This window comes from Abramis brama, assembly GCF_963993115.1.
Source record: "Abramis brama genome assembly, chromosome: 21".
Classification (NCBI taxonomy): Eukaryota; Metazoa; Chordata; class Actinopteri; order Cypriniformes; family Leuciscidae; genus Abramis; species Abramis brama.
The window spans coordinates 27,827,404-27,849,619 of record NC_139983.1 but is presented as its reverse complement, the minus strand read 5'-3'; the positions used below and the strand labels follow the sequence as shown (position 1 = coordinate 27,849,619).

Sequence of the window (22,216 nt, the reverse complement as noted above, 5' to 3'; positions counted from 1 at the left end):
TAGAGCAACTGCATGTAGTTAAATAATATTACTCAGTACTTATCTGAGTAAGTACAATGTAACTACGTCACCTTAAAATAAAGTGTAACCACACCTTATTGTTTTACAACCTTGATCTAATCATTTCAAATTAAATAGTAAAACTATAATCTTGGCACCATCAAACCTGTTAGCTTTCCGAAGATATACATACATGTATTCCACACATATTAAAATGTGTGTAAAAAAAGCTTAATTTATCTTAAGAACAATGCCGTTTATTAACACATTATAGAATGTTTTAAAATTAACAAAATGAATAAAAATGTACTTAAACCAGACAGGCACCTAATTTGTACCACGATCTAGTGGCTTATTCAAAATTATATGATTGAGCAATACCTGATAATGGGTCCTTGGCGATGGCCAGAACATTGGGCAGGTTCATGACGATGAGCTGCTGAAGACTCTCCTGAGAGAAAAAAGAAAACATGCCTATTGTAAACGGGTAGACATGAAAACGTTCAGTGCACTGTGATGGCACCTTAAACATTTAATCTATGTAAAAGGACAACAGTGAAGGGTCAAAATAGGCATTAATCAAGATGGCAGCCAGATTGAGAGACGGACGGGTGTCAATATTTGGGGCGAGTACCTAAAACAGGGTCAGTGGTTACGTGGGAACAGGAAACTCCTACTTACAAAACAGACAGGCAGGAAATCAAAATGGAAATGGGAAGCATTAGCAGCCCCAAACGAGGCATGTCTTGGGTGGAGAACAACAAATTCCAGCATACAGCCAAAATATGAGCTAAGCAATATTTATTAATAAATTTAAAAAAAAGACGAAGGGAACAAGATTTAAAAGGCATAAATATGCAGGAGTGCACGTGTGCCCATGTAATAATGGACTTGTCTTCAGGCACAAAGGCCTCCAGGGCAACAAAGCTCAACAAAGTGCACAAAGAACAAGACCAAACAGGTCCAATTGACCAAACCCTTCATTCCAAAACACAGTTAGATAAGAGCACTAACATCAGTGACAGAATTACATACCAGATTTATTGTTTCTGTGCAACTGTCAAGAAATTATATTCGAAAATCATTTCTGAAAGGTGACCATTCTTTATCACAGATCTTGTATATATGTATGTATGTGTATGTGTGTATATTATATATATAGATATATATAGATATATATATATATAGATATATAGATATATAGATATATAGATATATATATATATACATATATATTTTATATATATATATATATATATATATATATATATATATATATATATATATATATATATATATATATATATATTTTATATAATATATAATGTATTATATATCAATTTAAGTTTTAAAACTTATATTTACAAGTTTTTCAGTTCCATTCTGTGCTTTGTTTTACTATTTTTGAATGGAAGAACACATTTTACGTGAACCAGCCTGATTATACAGGACATCCTTATGACCAATTAGATGTACAGGCAACCCACTGAGTCACTGACTAGTCAGTTTTCAAAATATGTGGTTCAGTACATTCCTACTTTCAACAAACTGAAGTCATGTTGTAGGCAAATGGACATGCACTCTCACCCGAGTGCATGGCTACACAGCTAATGAGAAAGAGTGCTATCCAATTTGAAATCGTCAAGCCCGGACCCCCTACTGACAACTCCATCTTCAGCTTAGAGGAGTGACTCCCAGGGGAGGTCTTTGTGTATAGAGACCAGAGACACGACCCTCATCCAGTATAATAGAGCTGCCCCAGCTGAGGCCAGACCAAACTGCCTTTTTCAAAACATAGGCCTGCGAGCATTCCTTTCTTTACTACTGTCCTTACAAACACTGAGAATACTTAAGTAACAAACCAAAGACTCTTATCTACTTTTCCCATAAGTATGTGCAGCCGAAAGAGTTTCAATACATCAACACATGTCAATAGAGTAGCGATGTATGAAGCACAGCTCACACAGAAATCACTTTTGAACCAAGCAGCTTTCTGTTGGTCAGTGCAGCGAATCCATATAACCAACTTGAACCCATTGTGGAATCTGCATGAGGAAATCTTTTGCCCTCGTGTGAAATTCCCTATCGCCTGGATTCCAACTGAAATTACTTGAAACGATTATTATAATTTGGTATTTGTTTTGTTTTTTGAAGAGTTTGAGAGCCATGGTGACTAGAGGTCTGCTACCCGACCTGATTTTTCATGAATTGCTTCGGGTTCAGGTCAGGTTTATTTAATTGCAACTTGTTTCGCGCATGTGCTCTCGCTCGCTCTGTCACAATACGGCAGACGGCACAACGCACTATGAGGGAGAACTAATTACGGTAGCAAATGATGCACTGAAAGCTGTACTGGGGAAGAATTATGAACTTGTCAGTAAAACCAACAAAGAGCTCAGCAGTTACGTGCAGGGCTTGCAAAGATGTTTTAGCTTACGAAAGCAAGACGACAGGTAGGCTACTCTACAGCAGAGGCCGCTGTGCCTTGATGAAACTGTGTTTATTTACATGTTACTATAGTGACTGCTGCACGCAATCCTGAAATACAGCAGTTACAAAAAGTTACTTTTTGTAAGAAAGCAATTTCGGGTTCGGGCTTCAAAACATAACAGTATCGGACGGATTGGGTCGGGTTAAATGATCTCACAGAAGAAACAGTCATACAGGTTTGGAACGACATGAGGGTGAGAATTTTCATACTTTTTGATGAACTAGGCCTACTCCTTTCATTTCAGAAACTCAGTTTAGTCCAAGTCTAATTTGCATCATTACATTGTATTTATACACATCAAACACTTTCTAAATATCATCAAAACTAATGTTTCTTTACACTATACACAAGACAAACCTTACAATCCACTTGAGTAATCTTGTCGTTCTTCTATTTTCTGGACCACTGATGTAAGACCACTTATGAGATAACTATGCACAATGGAACAAGCAAGGCACTCTGGGAAGAAACTTAAGTGTTTTTGACTGACAGCCAGTCTGGTGTGTATAATTACATAAAAGTACACGTTTCAACTTGAGAGGAGAAAAAAAGCTCTTTACGATGTTTTAATCGACAGCTGCACCGTGATGGGGTGTGTACAGTTGTGTCACGTTAAGCATTCTCTCCATAAACACCTCATTCTTCAAATTTCCAGTAAACCTGATCATTTCTAGCACTGTTTGATCAAGCAGGCTAATTACTAGATTTGATTCATATGCAAGACGAGAAGGCTTTCATGCCAGCGTCAGTATCTCGTTTCAACTAACAGCTGAGGATGGAAAAAATTATAAAGGATCAGTTAACGTTCCTTACCTGACAGAGACAGGCTTAGGTAACTTAAGGTGCCTACACCATTTCAGACACATTAACACTGTAGAAACTACTGCAAATACACACACAACACATCAGAGAAAAACTCTAAATGTAATGTCACCACAAAGATAACCTTCAATCATAGCAGATAATAACAAGACGATACTGGACCTGCATTTGCATCATTACTGAAAATTACCTGCCTGAAGTAAATTATTCATGGACATGTATCCATATCACAACGCCGGCAAGGTGTTGGTTGAAAGACTAACCTCCCATTTTCTAGCCAAAGTCCTTTGAAAACAAAATGACCATTAAAGGAGACAAATATTCTATAAAATGGAGGAAAAACAAAGGGAAAAGAGCAAAAGGAAAGGCGAAAAGCCAATGTTTTGATTTCACACTGAGGAAATATGGGAGTGTTGGTTTTGCTGGCCTCCTAAACTTCACTCAACATTCAAACAGCATTTTCCACTGTAAAATCAGGACAACAAAAGATAACCTTGACACCTTCATACTTTGTTACCCCACTGGAACATCCACTAAAAATGGTGGTTTGGCATATGACTTCATCGGGTCATGGCGCAACTGGTCGGGATAGTTGGAAAGTTTCATAGAAACTTTCCTGAGCTCATTTCCTCTGTTGCCGTGCGTAATAAAGCCTGAACGGTAAAGTAGGACAGGAGCATTTGTCCCTTTCAGACCTTTGGCTCTGGGGCTGTCCACCCCCTGCTAGCTTCAGCATTATGAGCCAGTGCGACACATGATCATTATCTATATATATTGGGAGTGGACGCTGCCATTCAGATTGGTTTTGACACAAATCATCTAAACAGATCTTAAAAACAACATGAAATCAAAATTAACCTCATTTACTTCCTTACATAAATGTTCCTACTTATATCGAGCATGTTTCATCAGTGCGTGTTATTTTATGGAAACAAGTTTACTTAGTTAACAAAATGTAACTTTCCTCACATCTGATGTTATGTTTCTGCTGACATGACCAAAGCTGTGTGGGCTGGGAACAATTATATCCAAGTATATAATAACCTAAAATTATTCCATCTAATCACATACTGATTGGTAAAACCAAGTCCCAACCTAAGTTACTACCTGCTGTTCCATTTAAAATGAGTCACATGCACCACAAATGTAGTTTCATGTATTTAAATTATATGTTACGTGTACACTAGGGCTGCACAAATATTGGAAAAAAATGATTTTCTGCGATATTATATTGCGAAATTAAAATAATTTCATCAGATGAATAGCTGAATAGAATTTATCATTCTAGAATGATTGGGGTGATTTTGTATAGGAGTGAATCTGCATAGAAAATAAATTACAAGCAAAAATAAATATAATAGAACAAAGATGCTTCAGCCTATGTTTTTCATGGAAGTCTAACAGTATTTAGGTACAGAAATAACAGAGTAAAATATAGAATAATCAAATGTAAAATAGCACTGCATAGTCTTCATGGTATAAATTAAATACAATTCATCTTTGTAAAAGCTACAAAAGTGATTAGGAGATAATGCACGGATCCAGTATGATGATACGGATCAGTTTTATTTCTCAATTGTTTACGTTCACGTAAGCCTTTAGTGACCGAGTTTACGAGGATACCCGCCGAGAAGGGCATTTTGACAAACTATTTTCTACATTGATAATAGCAAGAAATGTTTCCTGAGCACTGATCAGCAAATCAGCATTTACGAGTGATTTCTAAAGGATAATGTGTCACTGAAGACTGGAGTAATGATGCTGAAACTCAGCTTTGCCATCACAGGAATAAATTACATTGGTCACACTATAGATTAGGGTCCAATTCTCACTATTAACTATGACTTTTGCCTCAATAAACTCCTAATTACTATTGCTTATTAATAGTTAGTAAGGTAGTTGTTAAATTTAGGTATTGTGTAGGATTAAGGGATGTAGAATATGATTATGCAGAATAAGGCATTAATGTGTGCTTTATAAGTACTAATAAACAGCCAAAAATATCCTAGTAATATGCGTGCTAGTAACAACTAGTTAATAGTGAGAATTGGACCCTGCACTAAAGTGTTAACATTACATTTTAAAATATATTAAAATAGAAAACATTTACTTTAAATCGTAATATTTCTAAATTTTACTGTTTTTACTGTATTTTTGATCAAATAAATGGAGCCTTAGTCAGAATAATACATTATATAAACTTTCCAACTCTAAACTTTTAAATGGTAGTGTACATTTTATGGTAATTTAAAAATATTTTAAGTTTAGTGTAGATATTAAATGGACTCAGAATGAACCCGGGAAGAAGAATAGGGTAAATCTGGGATTGTATTGACAAAAAAAGAGAGAAAAATCTAAAGGTAAATAGCGCACTTCATCTGAGATGAAAGGATGGATGGAGAAACGGGCTGTGGGGGCAATGGGAGCCGGCTCCAGTAGTAATAAATCAATAACACAGCAGTGATGGAGCTCTGGGATCAACACACTAATCACATTTCCCCCACTGACTTCTGTGGGAACATCAAAGAACATCAGCAGCTTCTCCTCAGCCCAGTGAGACAATACCAGAAAACAAATGTCACAGAAAAGTGAAAAAACAATCACTGTTTTAAACTGTTCAGGGTCACTGGGTATGTACTTGCTCCCTGTGAGGATGTTATTTTGGATTCCAAATTCAAGTAAATATTTGGATTCGATGGGTAGAAAGTCAAAGCAAAATGACCATTCGTGCATCACAATACAAACACGGCTAGAATTGGCCAGGCTCAGATGAATAGAAGTGAGAAACAGGAGTATTCAGTGCCATTGTGTTCCATTCTGAGACTACAGCCATCACAGATACAGGAATGAGGAAACGCAAAAGTTCTTCACACAAGAAAACAGAGAATCTTAGAGACGGTACAGCTACTGGACAATAAAACAAATTCATACATAAGCCTTATTTCACTAAATTATGGTTGCAAATCTGTTTATCAATTCATTTTGGTATGCTGGTGGCAAAAAGGGGCTGATCAATGGGCCTTCTCCTCTGTTACACTGACCCATATTGCAGGTTTGCCTGAGGGTTCTTCAATGAATATACAATATACAATGGAGAAACCCACAAATGATCAATATCCAATTCACCAGACCAGATCATGCCACATGTTCACCCTGAGCTGTGGTTATGATTTAGACTTTGGATTGATTTGGATTGCTCATATAAAGTGTCTATATCTGTTTGTGTTATTGAAAGTGAAGGTCAATTTTACCAAATTTGTGGCCCCATTGCTGACTGTACTCAGTGACCCAGTGTTCTATATTCACTCTCCTGTGGAGTAAACCACAAGCTGACTACAGCTCTGTACATGAACACACACCCACATGGTAGATAGATTTAAAATAAGCCCAATCCACAGAGCTCCTGTCCAAACACTGCAGGCAACATTAGAACCTAAACAGTTCTATATATTGTAAGAATGATGTGTTTTCAAAAACTCAAGCTACAGTCGACAACCCTGGAAGATTGAGTGGACTTAGCCAAAATTTTGAATGTTTACAACTCTCATGCCCCTCCCCCACTATCAACGAATACCCTCCCATCGAGTTTGTGCTCGTCAGTGCGTGTGCACCAGATTTTCTGTGAACGCGCCCGTCTCATCAGCATCGATCAACACCATGGAGTACTCGGAGGTATGCTGCCCTGGCTAATCTACCCATAGACTGCAATTGCTAACGTCATTGGTCTCAATTGTGGAGAGGCGTGGTTTAAGTGAACTAAATGTTTAGAGAAAACTTGGCATACGTCACCAGAGAGAAGTCTCTCATTTTCACTGGAGGAACGAGCTATGACATTATCATTATATGTTACAAGGTCAAAAAATACATAAATGAAACATACATGGATGAATCATTCACAATATGATATATAACATGCATCTACAAAATAGATTTTTATTTCATGAGAAATTTATTCTTTATTGAAGTGTTTAATTTTTACTACATTTAACATTGACTAATAACCAATATGTTGTGTATCTCTCTGAAGAATTCTGTGGTCTTTCGTGTTCAGAACTGAACCTTTTTTTCTTTCACACAATATAGCAGTTGTCAGTCGCATTTATTCTGTTTTAGGATGTGTAATTTGAGACCCTATTCAAGGATATATTGGCAGAATGTGGGGAGACATAAAAGATGGAAACCACATAAAGACCAAGACGTCACATGGTGTCCAAAAAGAGGAGCATAAATATCAGCCGCTAACAAGTGAAAAAACTGTAGTGTACACAAAGGGCCCAGGTGAGCACTGCTGCTGTGTGACACAGTCACATGTGATGTCACCACTTCCTGTTACCAGAAATCTTAATGCCTTTGTGATATCTCCACAAAGCACAATAAGACCACAGGAACATCAAAGCAAAATGCATACATGAAGTATTTAGGTTTCAGTAGTTGTTGAGGTAACTTTTTAAAATCAAGAAAACTCAGAATTAAATGGTCCAACCCCAAATCCCTGAACAAAACAAAAACAAATGGCTTAGAAAGGGAAACCTAATTCCTACAGGCTTCAGTATCTGCGTGGACACACCAGCTTTCACTTCTCATTGACTCCGAGGTCAACAGCAGGGACAGAAGGGACAGAAAGAGAGGCATTCCAGACTCCCTGGCAACTTCAATTGACCTAGAGAGCCATACCACCTCCCTCTTTACCCCAACTCTTTATTAAATAAAATCAGCCTAGTGGAACCTCCCCCCACTTCTGTCCCATTCCACAGAGGCAGAGTGACCACCACAGCAGCTGGACGTGTAGATGTTCAGGTCCCGGCACCACGGGACCAAAAGTACACCGCAGTGGAGGAGAATAAGACTTCTCGTCTTCAATCATTACCTTTTAAAGACAGCTTGATCTTTGACCAGTGGCCCACAGAGGACATGTTTGCTTCATGTGTCACATTCAGAAGCAACAGATGTCCATCAAAGACAGGAGGAAGGCTAGAGTTACTCCATATGGCAGCAGCTACCCCGTAATAAATAGAGAAACATTCAGTCTGTAGTTATCTGGAGCAAAAACAAGGGGCGACATTAACTGACAATAGACACACAGAAAAACAAATCTCCCTTAAAACAATACAGGCTCAGCCATGACCTGATTTATGCAAACAAGCATAAAATTTAAAATGAGCACTATGTTATTAAACAACAATAGGATGAAGAAACATAATGTGTAACTAACAGTTAAAAAAAAAACATAGGGTACAAAACTTTGGGTTGTCTTGTTAGAATGATTAACTTTGTAATGTTGAATGAATAGCCAGAATTGCAAGAAAATACTACTCATTTAGTCCTAATCTCTTTCTTCCATGTTAATCAGGAGTTTGTCCTGCTGCGAATGCCACACAACACTCGAGTTGCACTAGGAAAACCATAAAAAGCATGCCGTGTAGCGAAGCATCATGGAGGTAATGAAATCCATCCAAGGTACACGTTTTATGCTTTTTATGTTTTACAGTTCTGATTGGCAGTGAATTGTGATTGTCAGACCCTATTTCTGCATTCAGTATAGACAGACAAATTGTTTGTTGCATCGCACCTGGTCAGGGCACAGTGTCGTGCATCCTTTGGACTTATCTTTGAAAAAGTGAGAAAGAATTTGCATCATAAGTCATAAGTAGAAACCTCTCAGGAAGACTTGAGGGCAGCATAATCATTACTATTTGCCTATGATAACAGGGTTACCTCGTTAGCATTTTACATTACAGCTTTTCCTGAGCCTGGTCTCCATTCTTTTGCACAGCAAGTGAACTTATGATCTCACCAAACACGTGAATACATGCTGTGCCAAAGTCTGCAGTAGCAAACGGTCTATCCGCTTTGAAATCCATGGACAAGTAACTGTCACTTTTGTGTAGAGAAATTATTTGTATCTTATAATCGTTAAGTGCTGGCAAAGATGAGAAAGAGAGAGGTAGAGAAAATGCAAGAGATGGGAGGGTAAAAGAATAGGGGGGGGAAAGGCTAGCTTTAAAGCAGTCCATGAGGCTTTGTTTTTGGGTTTCCCATGGCAGTCTGTCTCTGGAGGGAGGTTTCCTGTGTTCAGGGACAAACACACAGGCCTTTTAAAAGCAGTGAAGAGAAGCATGTGTATGTTCATGTCTAAGCGACATTGAGTATTAAAATGATCAGGCATTACAAGACACATCTACATCCTGAAATGAAGCAGATCATGCAGAAATGAAATGTCAGACCAAGATGAGTGTTCAAGTAGAGCCCCTAGGGCTCCTCTAAAGCTGTTCAGGTACATGGCAAAAGGGAAACTGTACACCTCTGGGAACAGCCATGTCATTTCCACTGTACGCGAGCAAACAGTAGAACAAAGAGCTAGCAAGCTAGCCCAAAGAGACACCTCCCTTCGTTTAGAGCAACAGTGAAGCAGAACCTGTAAAAACCCGCCAAGGAACGGCAATTCAACATGACTGTCCTCATTTACAGGGCTTGTGTGGGGGTTATTCACAAATTCTACGAATGAGTCTTAACCACATCCTTCAAGAGAGCTATTGAACTCAAACCGAATTGTACATGGCGACAGTGAAGAGGGGTTTTTACTTTTACAATAGTGCATGTGGAACTAAGGAACGCAGCCAATCACAGACTAAAAGGGAATGCTCAGACTGTTGGGCTACATTTACATTTACATTTACATTTATTCATTTAGCTGACGCTTTTATCCAAAGCGACTTACAATTGCTATATGTCAGAGGTCGCACGCCTCTGGAGCAACTAGGGGTTAAGTGTCTTGCTCAGGGACACATTGGTGTCTCACAGTGGATTCGAACCCGGGTCTCTCACACCAAAGGCATGTGTCTTATCCACTGCGCCATCACCACCCAGGCTAGCTGGGCAGGTGGTAGAAGGTCAACCCTCGAACCCAACCCATAAACAAAAACAGTTGGCACGTCATTGTCGGAGACAAACTTTCAGCCAGAGCTGTGCAACATTTTCAAATGAACTATTTTGAGTGCCATCTAAAACAAAACAACTTCGGCTGGATGTCCTAACATAATGTTAAGTATGTTGCGGTCCACAGTAGTTCATTATGCATGGACCCTGGGCAGATCAGGGGCCCGGCAAGGCCACATATCTCATGTTCAAGCTCTGAAAGGAGTCAGCTTACAGGACCTCATGTTCACAACGACTTGCTCTTCAGACAATAGGCAGGGAGGAACCAACATACAACCCCTCCCCTCCCCCAGAAGTCCATTGTTCCCACTGTCTGTAGCACTGATCCCTGCGGTGGGATGCTTTCTGGTGAGCAAGCACAGAGTCATTTTAGAGCTAATGAGGGGAGAGCAGAAAGTGTGGGCAGACATTGAGAGATGACACTGGGACAGTGAAATGGGCTGTGGTGAGACCCCAACCCACAGTCCGAATGGATTACTATACATTCCCAATTCCTTGATGAAACTGGGGCAAATCTGGTCGGTGTAGATTAAATCACCCAATGTGAGGATTTAGGCTTAAACCTAAATCTAGGCTAAGCTGGGAGAATGCATCATTTTGGCATTAGATATTGAAGGCGTGTAATCTTTCATAACCTGCCGTGAGACAGACATTTGCTTTATGTGCAAATATTTATAGAGTTCAGGTCACAAGTCCTTAGAAACCATGCAATACCTATCAATGATCTGTAGGATCTAAACTTAAGAGGATGTTGTTTTTGATCTACCCAGGCTGCAGTAGTACATACGGCAGAAATAGTGATCACAAATCCATATGTTTGTCCAAAGAGAACCAATTAACACTATCTTTAATCATTCCCACAAACATGACAAACCCGGTTCAAAATACAGTTTCTCAAGTAAATGTGAGTGACACCAACTTGTGCAAAACATGGCATCACAATGCCCAGATGGGTAGTAGTTGCCAGAACCAGTTCCTGGTTAGGGTTCGTGGAAGTGAACCTGTGTTTCCACTGACTTGAGAACCAAACGGTAATGTAACAGATTAATTACTTCACGTGGCTACATAAATAGTCAAGAAGATTTTTTTTTATCTGAACAAAACATTTTAATAAAACAATTTTGGATAAAACAATTTTCCACATCCACTCTCCACATTCTAATACATTTGGTTCACGGTTCCGACATGGCTCAGTTCTCAATCAATTGAAATCCAAGGGATTTGGTTGCCTATTTTATTTTTCGCCAGGCCAATTATTTTTTACGTTTTATGACTAAAAAGTAAGCACGCCTCTCCTTATTAAGCCTCAGTATTCTAGCCACCATTTATTTCTGTAGCGCAAACAAGGTGGAACAAAAAAAACTTAATACTTAGGCTTTGTGGTTTTGAAATAGACTGAGCAAAAGCAATAGTGAGACTTGCCGTAGCAAACACCACTAATTAATCACTAAAATCATCTTCCTTTATCACACTCACTTCCTGTGTTGCTGCTGCATGAACATGCTCAAACAATGTGCGCTATTTTACCCTTCATGTCAACAACCATGTTCCAGTTTATACATCTTTTTAGAAATGAATGACATTGTTCGACTTATTCACATGAGCATAAAAGACCAGTCTACAGCCATCTGCTTATCTCACTGGCCTTCTGGGTCATTTCTGTACACAGTGGCTGAGACTCCTGTTGACACTCAGATACAATGTAGTTTATGGCTGAGAGAGAAAGCACTTTGCAAATAGAAATAACGACAGTTCTTCTCAGATTTCCGTCTTGTGGGGATCTTAAATAGAACGCTCCAGTTATTTCTACAAATCAATCCAAAATAATAGAATGAGGAAGACAACAAATTGATTAGTTCCATTTGTGAATGGTATATTGTCACTAATATTGATTGTTATCATGTAACAGTATAGATATTTGGCATTGACTATTGGTATTCAAGTGTGGTTGGTTATGGTATCTAACTCTCTGATGGCTCTTCAAAATGATTTTAACAATGCAGTCACAGGTCACATTTAAAACAATTTATGAAAAAGCCACAGACTAAGTACAAAACCTGTGGCTAAACCAATTACATATGTTTGGAGCGAGATATCGCGTTTGGGCAAACAATAGAAAACATTCCATTATTTTTCCAACTCCATTTGGTGCCAAAAAAAGTATACAGTTTGTATGCATTGCAGGTGTTACTAAATGTTTTTTTCGTCAGCCAAAACAAATATGGCACTTCAATCCACTGATGTATCAAATAAGGCAACACATTTGCATAGCAGATGCGTAAGCAATGCACTGATGCATTTGAATGCAAATTTGTTGATAAAAACATGCATTGCATATTACTTATGGTCATAGTACTGTTAGCAAAAAAAACTCAACTGTTGCTAAATTCATTGCACTGCACAGTTAAATTGTACATTTGTACATTTATTGTAATTTGAACATTATAAATGCTATAGTAATCATATCATATATCCAGGTGATAAATTAATAAATTACAGATTAATAGATTGTAAACTGCAGCTAGCCATAAAACTGAGTCACCCAATCCAGTGTCCACCTTATTTCTTATCAAGATGCAGCAACTGTACAGAAGTGTGAAGTGTGTTATGTGTGAATTAGATCCCTGGGTGTTTGTGAGGGACCACCATAGTGTATCACAGCTAAGTAAGACATAAGAGAGAAGATACAGAAAAAAAGAGTGAATGACCCAACTCCTGAATCACTAGAAGAAAATACGAAGCCTAATTTGCAATGAGAGAGCTAATGTGTTACAAATCATATCCTTTGGCATTTAGCCGAATGTCTTAAGGACAGAATTTCAGAGGGTCTTGAGGCTTTCAGTTCTCACATTACAGTGACCCTTCCCCCTCATCAAGTCCCCCATAGTTGGGTCTCCGGGGAAGCGATTAACACGGGATAAAACAACACATCTGGTTCTGTTCAGCAGAGCGTTGATCCCAATCAGATGCTTTTCAAATGTTGCTTTTCTGAAGTCCATTTCCGGGATCATATAGGGCAGTTTGTCTTGGGTTGGGAATGAGCACTTTTGTGTGTGTTTTAGACAAGCCACATGAGGAAATTGAGACAGCTGACCAGTTTCAAACAACACACACAACCAAGAGTGTGTATTTACCCCTCAGTGTAAAGAATTTTAATGAATAACCTGAGTTTTACCATGGTTGACCCAAAATATCTGACAGATAGCATCTCTTTTACAGTGCTTGGTTAAAACGGTACTTACGCCAAGGTGAGAGCACTTCTGTATGAACACAAACCTCTCAGTTACTTATTACTGAGCCCATAGGGTGACTTATAAAAAAACACTAAGATGAGCTCCACCCAAGCCAAATATGTGGTTATGGGGGCCTTAAGTGTGATTACTACATTCTGAAGCTCTGCCAAAAATCTTACATAATACATAATAAGAGGTTATTTTAATATCTCAGCTGCTTACAGCAGAGTGTTCTTTTAAACAGAACAAAGAAGGGAACTGTTGGAGGGCAAAAGTATACGATGGGGCAAAAGTGCAGGGACCATCATAGATGCCCCCCACCAATATTTCGAAAAGTGGAGAATAAATATAGGTTTTTCACTGACCACGTATAACAATGTCCTAACCAAATTCAACACGATCAATTGATAAGAGATAAAATAAAAGCCACAGACCATGTTGTCAATTACTTGGTTTTCGATTTAGGCAGCCCAACCCAATGTCCAAATACTTAAAACAGTAAATTAAACATCAAATGTATTTTGATTTAGTCATTTTCCGATGCAAAGCTGCTGTTTCGCGTCATGCTTGATTGGGACACAATGTTAAACTTTCCCCTCTGATACCGAATATTTGATTATATCCTTGCTTGAATGTGTGTGTGTGGGGGGGGGGGGGGGGATTTATCTATATTTTTTTATTCTAAATAAGTGGGGCAGGGGGGGGAACAGACATTTCCCAGCGACTGACACACAATAAGTCTTCTTTCACTAAGTTGGGATGGAAAGCAGTGAGATCTGAGCAGGAATGCGTCTGAGACGCTCTGCCAAGGGAAAAGGGGGTCAGATGTGGCAACCGCTTACTCAGATGGTGGGACGCTGCCCAGAACAGACCAAACCAAATCAAAAGATTTCAACTCCCAAAACCAACAACATAAAATACCCCTTCCAGCAGTAATTGTGAGTGAGAACTGTTTTCTGTGAGACCAGAAACTGAGTCAATGATACATTTTGTCTAATATAGTGTTGAGAAAGGCTGTCCTTTCATGTATCCCTGTTTTCTTCACAATAATTACTATCATTATGACTACAGTCTCTCATAAAAACTTTTAGTTTCTTATAGACCACCTTCAACTCCATGAGGTCTTGAAAAGCACTCTCACTCTGATATTACCCCAAGGAAAAAGATCCATATAAAAAACCTTCTAAAAGCGTGTTCGTAAAACATAGCAGCATGGTATATATTAGGATTTTAAAATATGATATAAGTCTGGCCAATACCAATAATTATTTTCATGTAATGGTCCAAACAAAAAAAATGGCCAATATTAAAATTCTTTAGTCTTTGTCTAAATAAATTCAAAATAAAACACTTTAAAATAAAATGCTTTAATTCTACAACTGAATTTAGACAATATTATAATGTACAGTATGAAAAGTGGATATGCATTAAGAGATTTGCTAAATATAATTTTTTTATTTTATTATATTACTTTTTACTCCATTCATAAGTGACTAGTCATTCAGACAACCCACAATAACTAAGATCTGAGGTTTCAGGGTTGACTTAAACTCTTCTATGGGATCAAATATAAGGCGCCCAGCTACCCACAAATCACAGTCACATCTGCAGACAGGTTTAATCCTCATGACACCAGAATCACCACCCTGTGTCTGCAGAGACCAGCCGCTGTCTGCCATCTAATACAACCACACACATACACAATGCCATCTTTAAAAAAGCTTAAGCTCTTGCTTTCTGGTGAACACCAGAAAGTACTTTCCAGTTGCAACACGACATGAAGGAATATATCTTACCTGGTAGTAGTTTTTGATATGTCGGATGACAGTGTTGAGGTTCTGTATTCTCAGGTTGACATCATTGTTGACTTGTTTGTTCACTCGCTGATTCATGGGGCTTGGGTCTCTGTGGACCAAAAGCAACAAGAGGACATTTGAAAATCTTCACATAAGCACAACTTTAATAGGGATGGGCAGAATGTTCAACTAGCCATCCAACCGAATTAACTAGTGAGAACGACTAGTTATATCTACCTATACATCCATCCATCGTTTGGTGGACCTAATTATACATATACTTCCTCAAGACCAGTCGACTAGTCATCTAGACAACCCACCTAGAGGTGGCTACAAATAAACCTTTTGACAGTCTGAGTTGTATTTTTATAAATTTTTCCTTTACTCTTTAACGTAATACAAGTGTAGGCTCGTTTTTATAATCGGATTAATTGTACAAAAATTTGTGTGGAAGAAATATTATAATATTACTAAGCCTAAGCATTATGTTGCAGTTGGCAAATTGATAAAGAATAAAATAAAAATAAAAACCCATGAATTATACCACTTGAATTCACTTGGAATCTCTCATTTCTGTTCCTAAATCCTTCATCTCTCTTTCAGTTCTTTTCGGTCTATTTCCTGACCTTTTATTCACTTCTAATCCATCCTTTACTGTGGGAATGTTTCTAAAGTTTAGAAATGCATTGTCTTATTTTTATCTGTCAAAAAAAAAAAAAAAAAAAAAACTCAACTCACTGGCTTCCATATATCCTTTGTATCCAATGATCCAGTCCAGTGATATGAAACCCTAACCAATATGAAAGTGTGTTATGCCAGAATAATTTAGAAACATTTAGTTGGTTTAAAGGGGTTATGACATGAGAATGTCATATATGTTTATATATATGTTTATATGTTTGTTCGGAGCATTTTGTTTTGTAAACGAGGCACAGTGCAATGGAGAGTTTGCAAAGAAACTTTTGTTGAAAGATGAAGCAGCCAACTGTATGATTTCATAATACATTGTTTTTAAATGACGGTTTATATGGATGTTTTTTGTAATGGGTGGAATGGATCGCAGTTCGGATCAGGACCCACAGTTCAGCATGCATGTGATTCGCAGATTAACTGCTAAATTTAACTAACCTGGCTAGTTTTCCTTCAGTACTCCGTCTGGGTTTACGGTATATTCGTGGGTTTTCTCCGGCCAAATTTGTACCGGTCCAATCAGCGAACAGAGGGAGTGGCTGAGAACGATGACGTTGAGGTCATGCACTAGTTTGAGTTATAGGGTTACGTCACAACCAAACGTTAGTGATTGGTTATGGCAGATCCACAGTGGCTCTGAGCAGATCCAATAGTTTTAAACTTCAACAGAGTACCTGCCTTCAAGAGAGGCATTTCAGACAGCATTCCTCTTTCGCGTTTCCTTGCCCTTGAACGGACACATAAACACAAAATTATGTCAAAATACCCGTCTAAATGCCAGTCTCGGCAAGTATTCTCTCATTTATGTCATAAATGAAACGGATTTGAGAAAGAAACAGATGTTTGTCAGTTTTTTTGGTCCGTGCAATCGGTCTTTAAGTGACAGCACACACCTAATATTTCTACTGTTGTCTGTGTCATTAATATTAATAAAACAACAAACAGATATACAGCTTTAACAAATATGAAACTATGTTTAATTTCTACAGTGAACAAAGTGTTATTTTACATTTAGGCTTAATTATTAATTTCTGTACCTGAATCCTGTATAGACTTGTAACTTTGTTATTTAGTATTCATCTCTGTTTGTAATTTGTGTATTTGTTCTTATTTTATTACTGACTGTTCACTTGTTTTAAATAATGTGTGAACTTTATCAGTTAGGCTGAAAAGCAAAGTAAGTTTTTTTGTGTATGTGCAGAAAACGTTAATATTTATGAACATTATAAGTGATAAAATAATAATAATAAAAAAATATGACCCCTTTAAAGGATTTAGCCTATTCAGAACAAAGATTTGTTTGTAATGGGAGGAAAAAAAATCTATATGTAATTCCTTGCCAAATAAATCATTGTTGATGTAATCTTTCACATAAACAAATATTTTCCAAATGATTCTGACATAAGTAATTAGGCTTTCATATCACTGGACTGGATCAGTGGATGCAGAGGCTGATGTCAGTGAGTTGAGTGATGCTCAGAGGAGGGTCCTCGTCTTGGCCCGGACAGTTCTGAGATCCTACATAGACTCTGTTTGTGTGATGCTCATTTACATTTGTTTTGTGAGAATGGCATGCAAATTCTGCCAGCTTGGCCCACAAATTCCCACTTGCTAGTGAAAGAACCTTAAAAGATCAGGGTCAGTTTTTTCCTCTGGTGTCTGTCTCAACTGTTTTCTATTGCCTGAAGCCAAGAACACTGCATTGAGTTTCACTTTTTGTGCCGTTTTTACGACCATAGATACAGCACCTGACAGCACGGTTGAAAAAACAATGATTGTTTGGTAAAAGTCGAGGGAAGACTGATAGGGTGCACACAGAGGACATCTGCCAGATGGGATGCATTAGCATATGAGCTCATTTGCTAACAGCGATGGTGTTTACCGCATACCTGGTGCATGAAAACACTAGCAAAGGTGTCGGTTTGCTGCAGGCATACAAGTGTGGGCACATTATAAATGGATGTGGGTGACGAGAAAGAAGCAGTGTGTACATTGCCCTCAGCATTCCACATCTCCACTCATTTGTAATGGTTCAGTGGAAACACTGGACACCTGAGTAAGTGAATCTTCATACTAACAATATACAAGAACTCATTATTTTCCAAAGCTCACATATATATTAGGCTTTGTTCACATTGCAAGCCTTAGTGTTCAATTCCGATTCCAGTGCGAACAGATCATGGTCCTTAACTGACGTGCATGTGCAAAAGAACAATAAAAAGACATCACCCAGCACGCTGTCATACGAAAGTAAAAACAGAGGACATAAAAGGAAGTGATTGCACGTTTATTTATAGTGTGATCTGCCACTGAAGCCAGCTAAATTAAGCACAGGCAATATAAAAAACAAAGTGGAGGATGCGAAACAATTACAATAAGAGCCCTCATGTTTTGCTTGTATGTAGAGCTGTTACTATAATACTTATGAATTCTGACACATCACTGTCCTTCCACTGATTACATTTCACAAGGACGTCTTGATAACGTCAGGTTGCTCTAGTGACGTAAAAGACTGTTGTCTTTCTGAAGTTTCTAAAATTCTTGTATGGCTGTTCAGACTGAGGTCACGCTGCAAAAAGTCAGACCGGTAACGGATTTAGTACCACATATGGAAGTGGCACAAATCGGTATTGAAAAGATCAGATTCAGTGTGGTTTGTGCTGTTCATACTGTCATGACAAAAATATATCGGAGTCTCATGTGAGCGGATTTGGGCCACATTTACCTGCAGTCTGAATGTAGCCTTAGTTCATTTTTGGGGCACAAACTATAATAATTGACTACGTATAATTAGACTGGTTTCAGGTTAACTTGATGCTGATCAGATACTTCTTCATATTATTTCCATTCTTCTTATCTAATTATTGTTTCTATAGGGAGAGCTTGTATAAAATGGGTTATTGCATTAAAAAACAGGTAAAAACATTGGTCATTGCGCCAATGTGCAGTACATATCATAGAAAAAAAGATGTTATTACAAGGGGAAGGGGATGTTAATGTTTACATTGAGGATTATGAGCTCACATGAATACAAAAAAATGTGCATGGATAAATAATTCATAATAAACACTGCAATATTCCATTAAAAAAAGTGTCAGTTTTGATTTCATGGTGACTTTAATTCCACATAAGGGAAGCAAAATGGGTTGCAAAAGCGGTTTTGTGTTGACTTTAAAACAACTATAGGAATGAAACTGATGCAGTTAGTCTTCCAAGTAACATGATACGCAGAGAACATGACACCAGGCTACAAGAATTTATCGGGGATGGTGACAGGAGTGTCTAAGGACGGCTCATACAGTAGATGTGTCGTCTTCCTATTAGACATGAATGATCTCCCTCCCACTTGCCCCCCCATTCATGGAGAAAATATTTCCTTTGTCTGAGAAGGTCTAGTGTTTAAGCCCCTGATTAAGGCAGAGAGGGCGGCAAGTCTGCCTGAGTAAAAGTAGGTTAAAGGACAAAGCTGATGCAGCGGATCTGAGAACTCAATAACAGTGGTTTTATAAAGCTAAATCTAGATGAACAAACTTCAGACGTCAGAAGTGTAATGAGCTGATTTGCATGATGCAAATACTCTCAAAGAAGGGATTTCCTTGTTCATCAGCAACACACGCAAGAGTGCTGCCTACCTGTTTAGCTGAGGTTACAGCTTGAGCTAACCAAAACTTCCGTGACCTAACGTTCAGTCAAACGCACCTAAAATATACTGCATGCTTGCTAACTGATGTTGCACATGACCTTAAAACTCTGGGCAAAGTACAACCCCAAATCAGCCCCTTTATTAACACACTAATTACACAAGAGGAACAAAACTGATGGAGCGTGAAGATTCGGATTGAGTGTCTGCACAGTTGGATGGCAGGAAGGAAAGTATAGGATGTGGTTTCTAATGAAAAAAGATAGGTACACAACAGCTGCTAGATTACAGCATGTGCGTACAGTCGCACACACAGTTCAGACTCTGTCACTCACATGTGTGTCATTATCTTATGGAGGAAAACACCATCCACTAAGTCCATGAACATAGAGAGCTTGTCTTCTGAACTGGACCCAAGGGGTCCAAAAGTCTTGACCTGTAAAAAAAAAAAAGAAGAAGAAGAAAAAAAAAGTAGTAAGTAGTCATATCACGACAGGATACATGCACAGCTGCACAATAAATCAACCAAGCTTTCTGTTTCAGAACAGCACTGCAGTTATTTTAGACATTTGTAAAGAGAAACTTTGTCTGTGTAAAGAGTAAATATTGCTTGTCAATATTTTCAAACAGTTAACTCCAAAGCCTAAATACAACTGTCTTCCCATGTCTCCCTCATTTCTTTCAGTGTTATAAATGATCAGGGAACAGACAATCATCAGCATGGGATTGCTGATGATTGTCTAATGAGGGTTAGTTCACCCAAAAATGAAAATTCTGTCAGTAATGACTCACCTTCATGTCGTTCCAAACTCATAAGAGATTCATTCATCTTTGGAACACAAATGAAGACCTTTTTGATGAAATCTGAGAGCTCTCCATTGACAGTCTACGCAACTACAGTACCATTTTCAAGCCCCAGAAAGATAGTAAAGACATCATTAGTAATCCACGTGACTCCAGTGGTTTAGCCTCAGTTTTATGAAACAATGCGAGTGCTTTGTTTATGCAAAAAAATGTATAATTTACCACTTTATTTACAAAATATTAATCTCCGACGAGCGTTGCAACAACGTCTGCTCTCGCGTCAACAACAAGCATGCGCCGTAGTGCTCTCGTGAATGTGCGTTGGAGATTAATATTTTATAAATAAAGAGGTAAATTATACTTTTTGCGCAAACAAAGCCCTCGTGTCATTTCATAAAAGTGAGGTTAAACCACTTGGGTCACATGGATTACTTTTATGATGTCTTTACCTTTCTGGGGCTTGAAAGTGGTAGTTGCGTAGGCTGTCAATGGAGGGACAGAAAACTCACAGATTTCATTAAAAATAGATTAATTTGTGTTCTGAAGATGAATGAAAGCCTTATGGGTTTGAAATGACATCAAGGTGAGTAATTAATGTCAAAATTGTCATTGTTGGATGAACTACCCTTTAAGAAGACATACGAGTTGGAAACACACTGGCCAGAGAAAGCACAGCCAAACAAGACACAGGGGTCAAGGTAAAGGGGGTCATAGGAAGTTCTGCAGGTTTCGCCAAACCCTGTCAACTGTCATTAAACTCTTCATGTATGTGCACATAAAGAAAACTTATGTTATGCTGTTGCGTGTACAGGTTAAACACATCTAACTTATGTTTAACATTTCATGGGACTTATTTAGAAAAAAAAAAAAAAAAAAAAAAAAAAAATTATATATATATATATATATATATATATATATATATATATATATATATATATATATATATGTTACATTACATTTATAGAAAAATATTTTAACGCAATATATACTTATACAGGCTATATTAAAAATAACTATTAGTAGTAAAACGTAATTCATAAGTTTGCAAATAAAGTAATATATATATAAATAAAGATGAATAAATACAACTTTTATCATAATTTTTTTAAATAAATACAGATAAAAAGAAATAAAAAACAACACTAATTAAATGTTGCAATAAAGTTAAGGCACAATTTTAATATGCTCATAGACATCTGCTAAATGGAAAGCATGTTAGTCTCTTTCCAGTAGAGATGATAAAAACATAAAACATCCCACATTGGTATTGATCAGTTTTGCACTGTCACTGACCGGTGCTCAACAAACTACACAACGCAAACACAAACACAGCAGGTGCCATCGTGTCTTTGTGACTTACCCAAACCACAAGCGGCGAATCCATGAAGTTAGACATCAGTTCAGACACTGTAATATCCATTTTGGGGGGAGGAAACAGCATACAAAATGCCCACGCAAGAGTTAAAATTGTTTGCGCCTTAAAGTGCGTCTAAAGAAATAAATAAAAAACTAAGTGCGTCGGATTCCTCTAAGGCTTTATGTACTCCACATTACTGTCCGTCGCAGAACAATGCAGGGGACGCGAAAAAACTCCATTAGGGAAATAAAAAAGACATTCCTTGGTTTAAAAAAGCTTTTAAATGACCTGCAGTCCCAAAAGTGAAAGGTTACAACCACATAAGTGAAGCGCTACAGTCTACGCGGACTTGCACCATTAAAGCTCAACTTCTCGCCATTTACTCTCAGCTATTGCTAGAGTTACTTTGTCGCCGCGTATTCAACCTGTACCCGCAGTCCCGCACAC

General features: G+C 38.0%; 1 protein-coding gene across 2 annotated transcripts in view; it reads right to left on the bottom strand.

Annotated features, from left to right (window-relative positions):
- ccdc88c (coiled-coil domain containing 88C) overlaps positions 1–22,216 on the bottom strand; it is a 58,300-nt gene extending 36,084 nt beyond the window's left edge. For both annotated transcript variants that reach the window (XM_084097044.1, XM_084097045.1), the window contains exons 1-4: positions 21,773–22,216; positions 19,944–20,044; positions 15,279–15,387; positions 382–451 (exon numbers count right to left, since the gene is read on the bottom strand). In XM_084097044.1, coding sequence (XP_083953170.1) covers positions 382–451; positions 15,279–15,387; positions 19,944–20,044; positions 21,773–21,853 — 361 coding nt within the window. In that variant the 5' untranslated portion in view covers positions 21,854–22,216. The remainder of the gene's footprint in view (positions 1–381; positions 452–15,278; positions 15,388–19,943; positions 20,045–21,772) is intronic.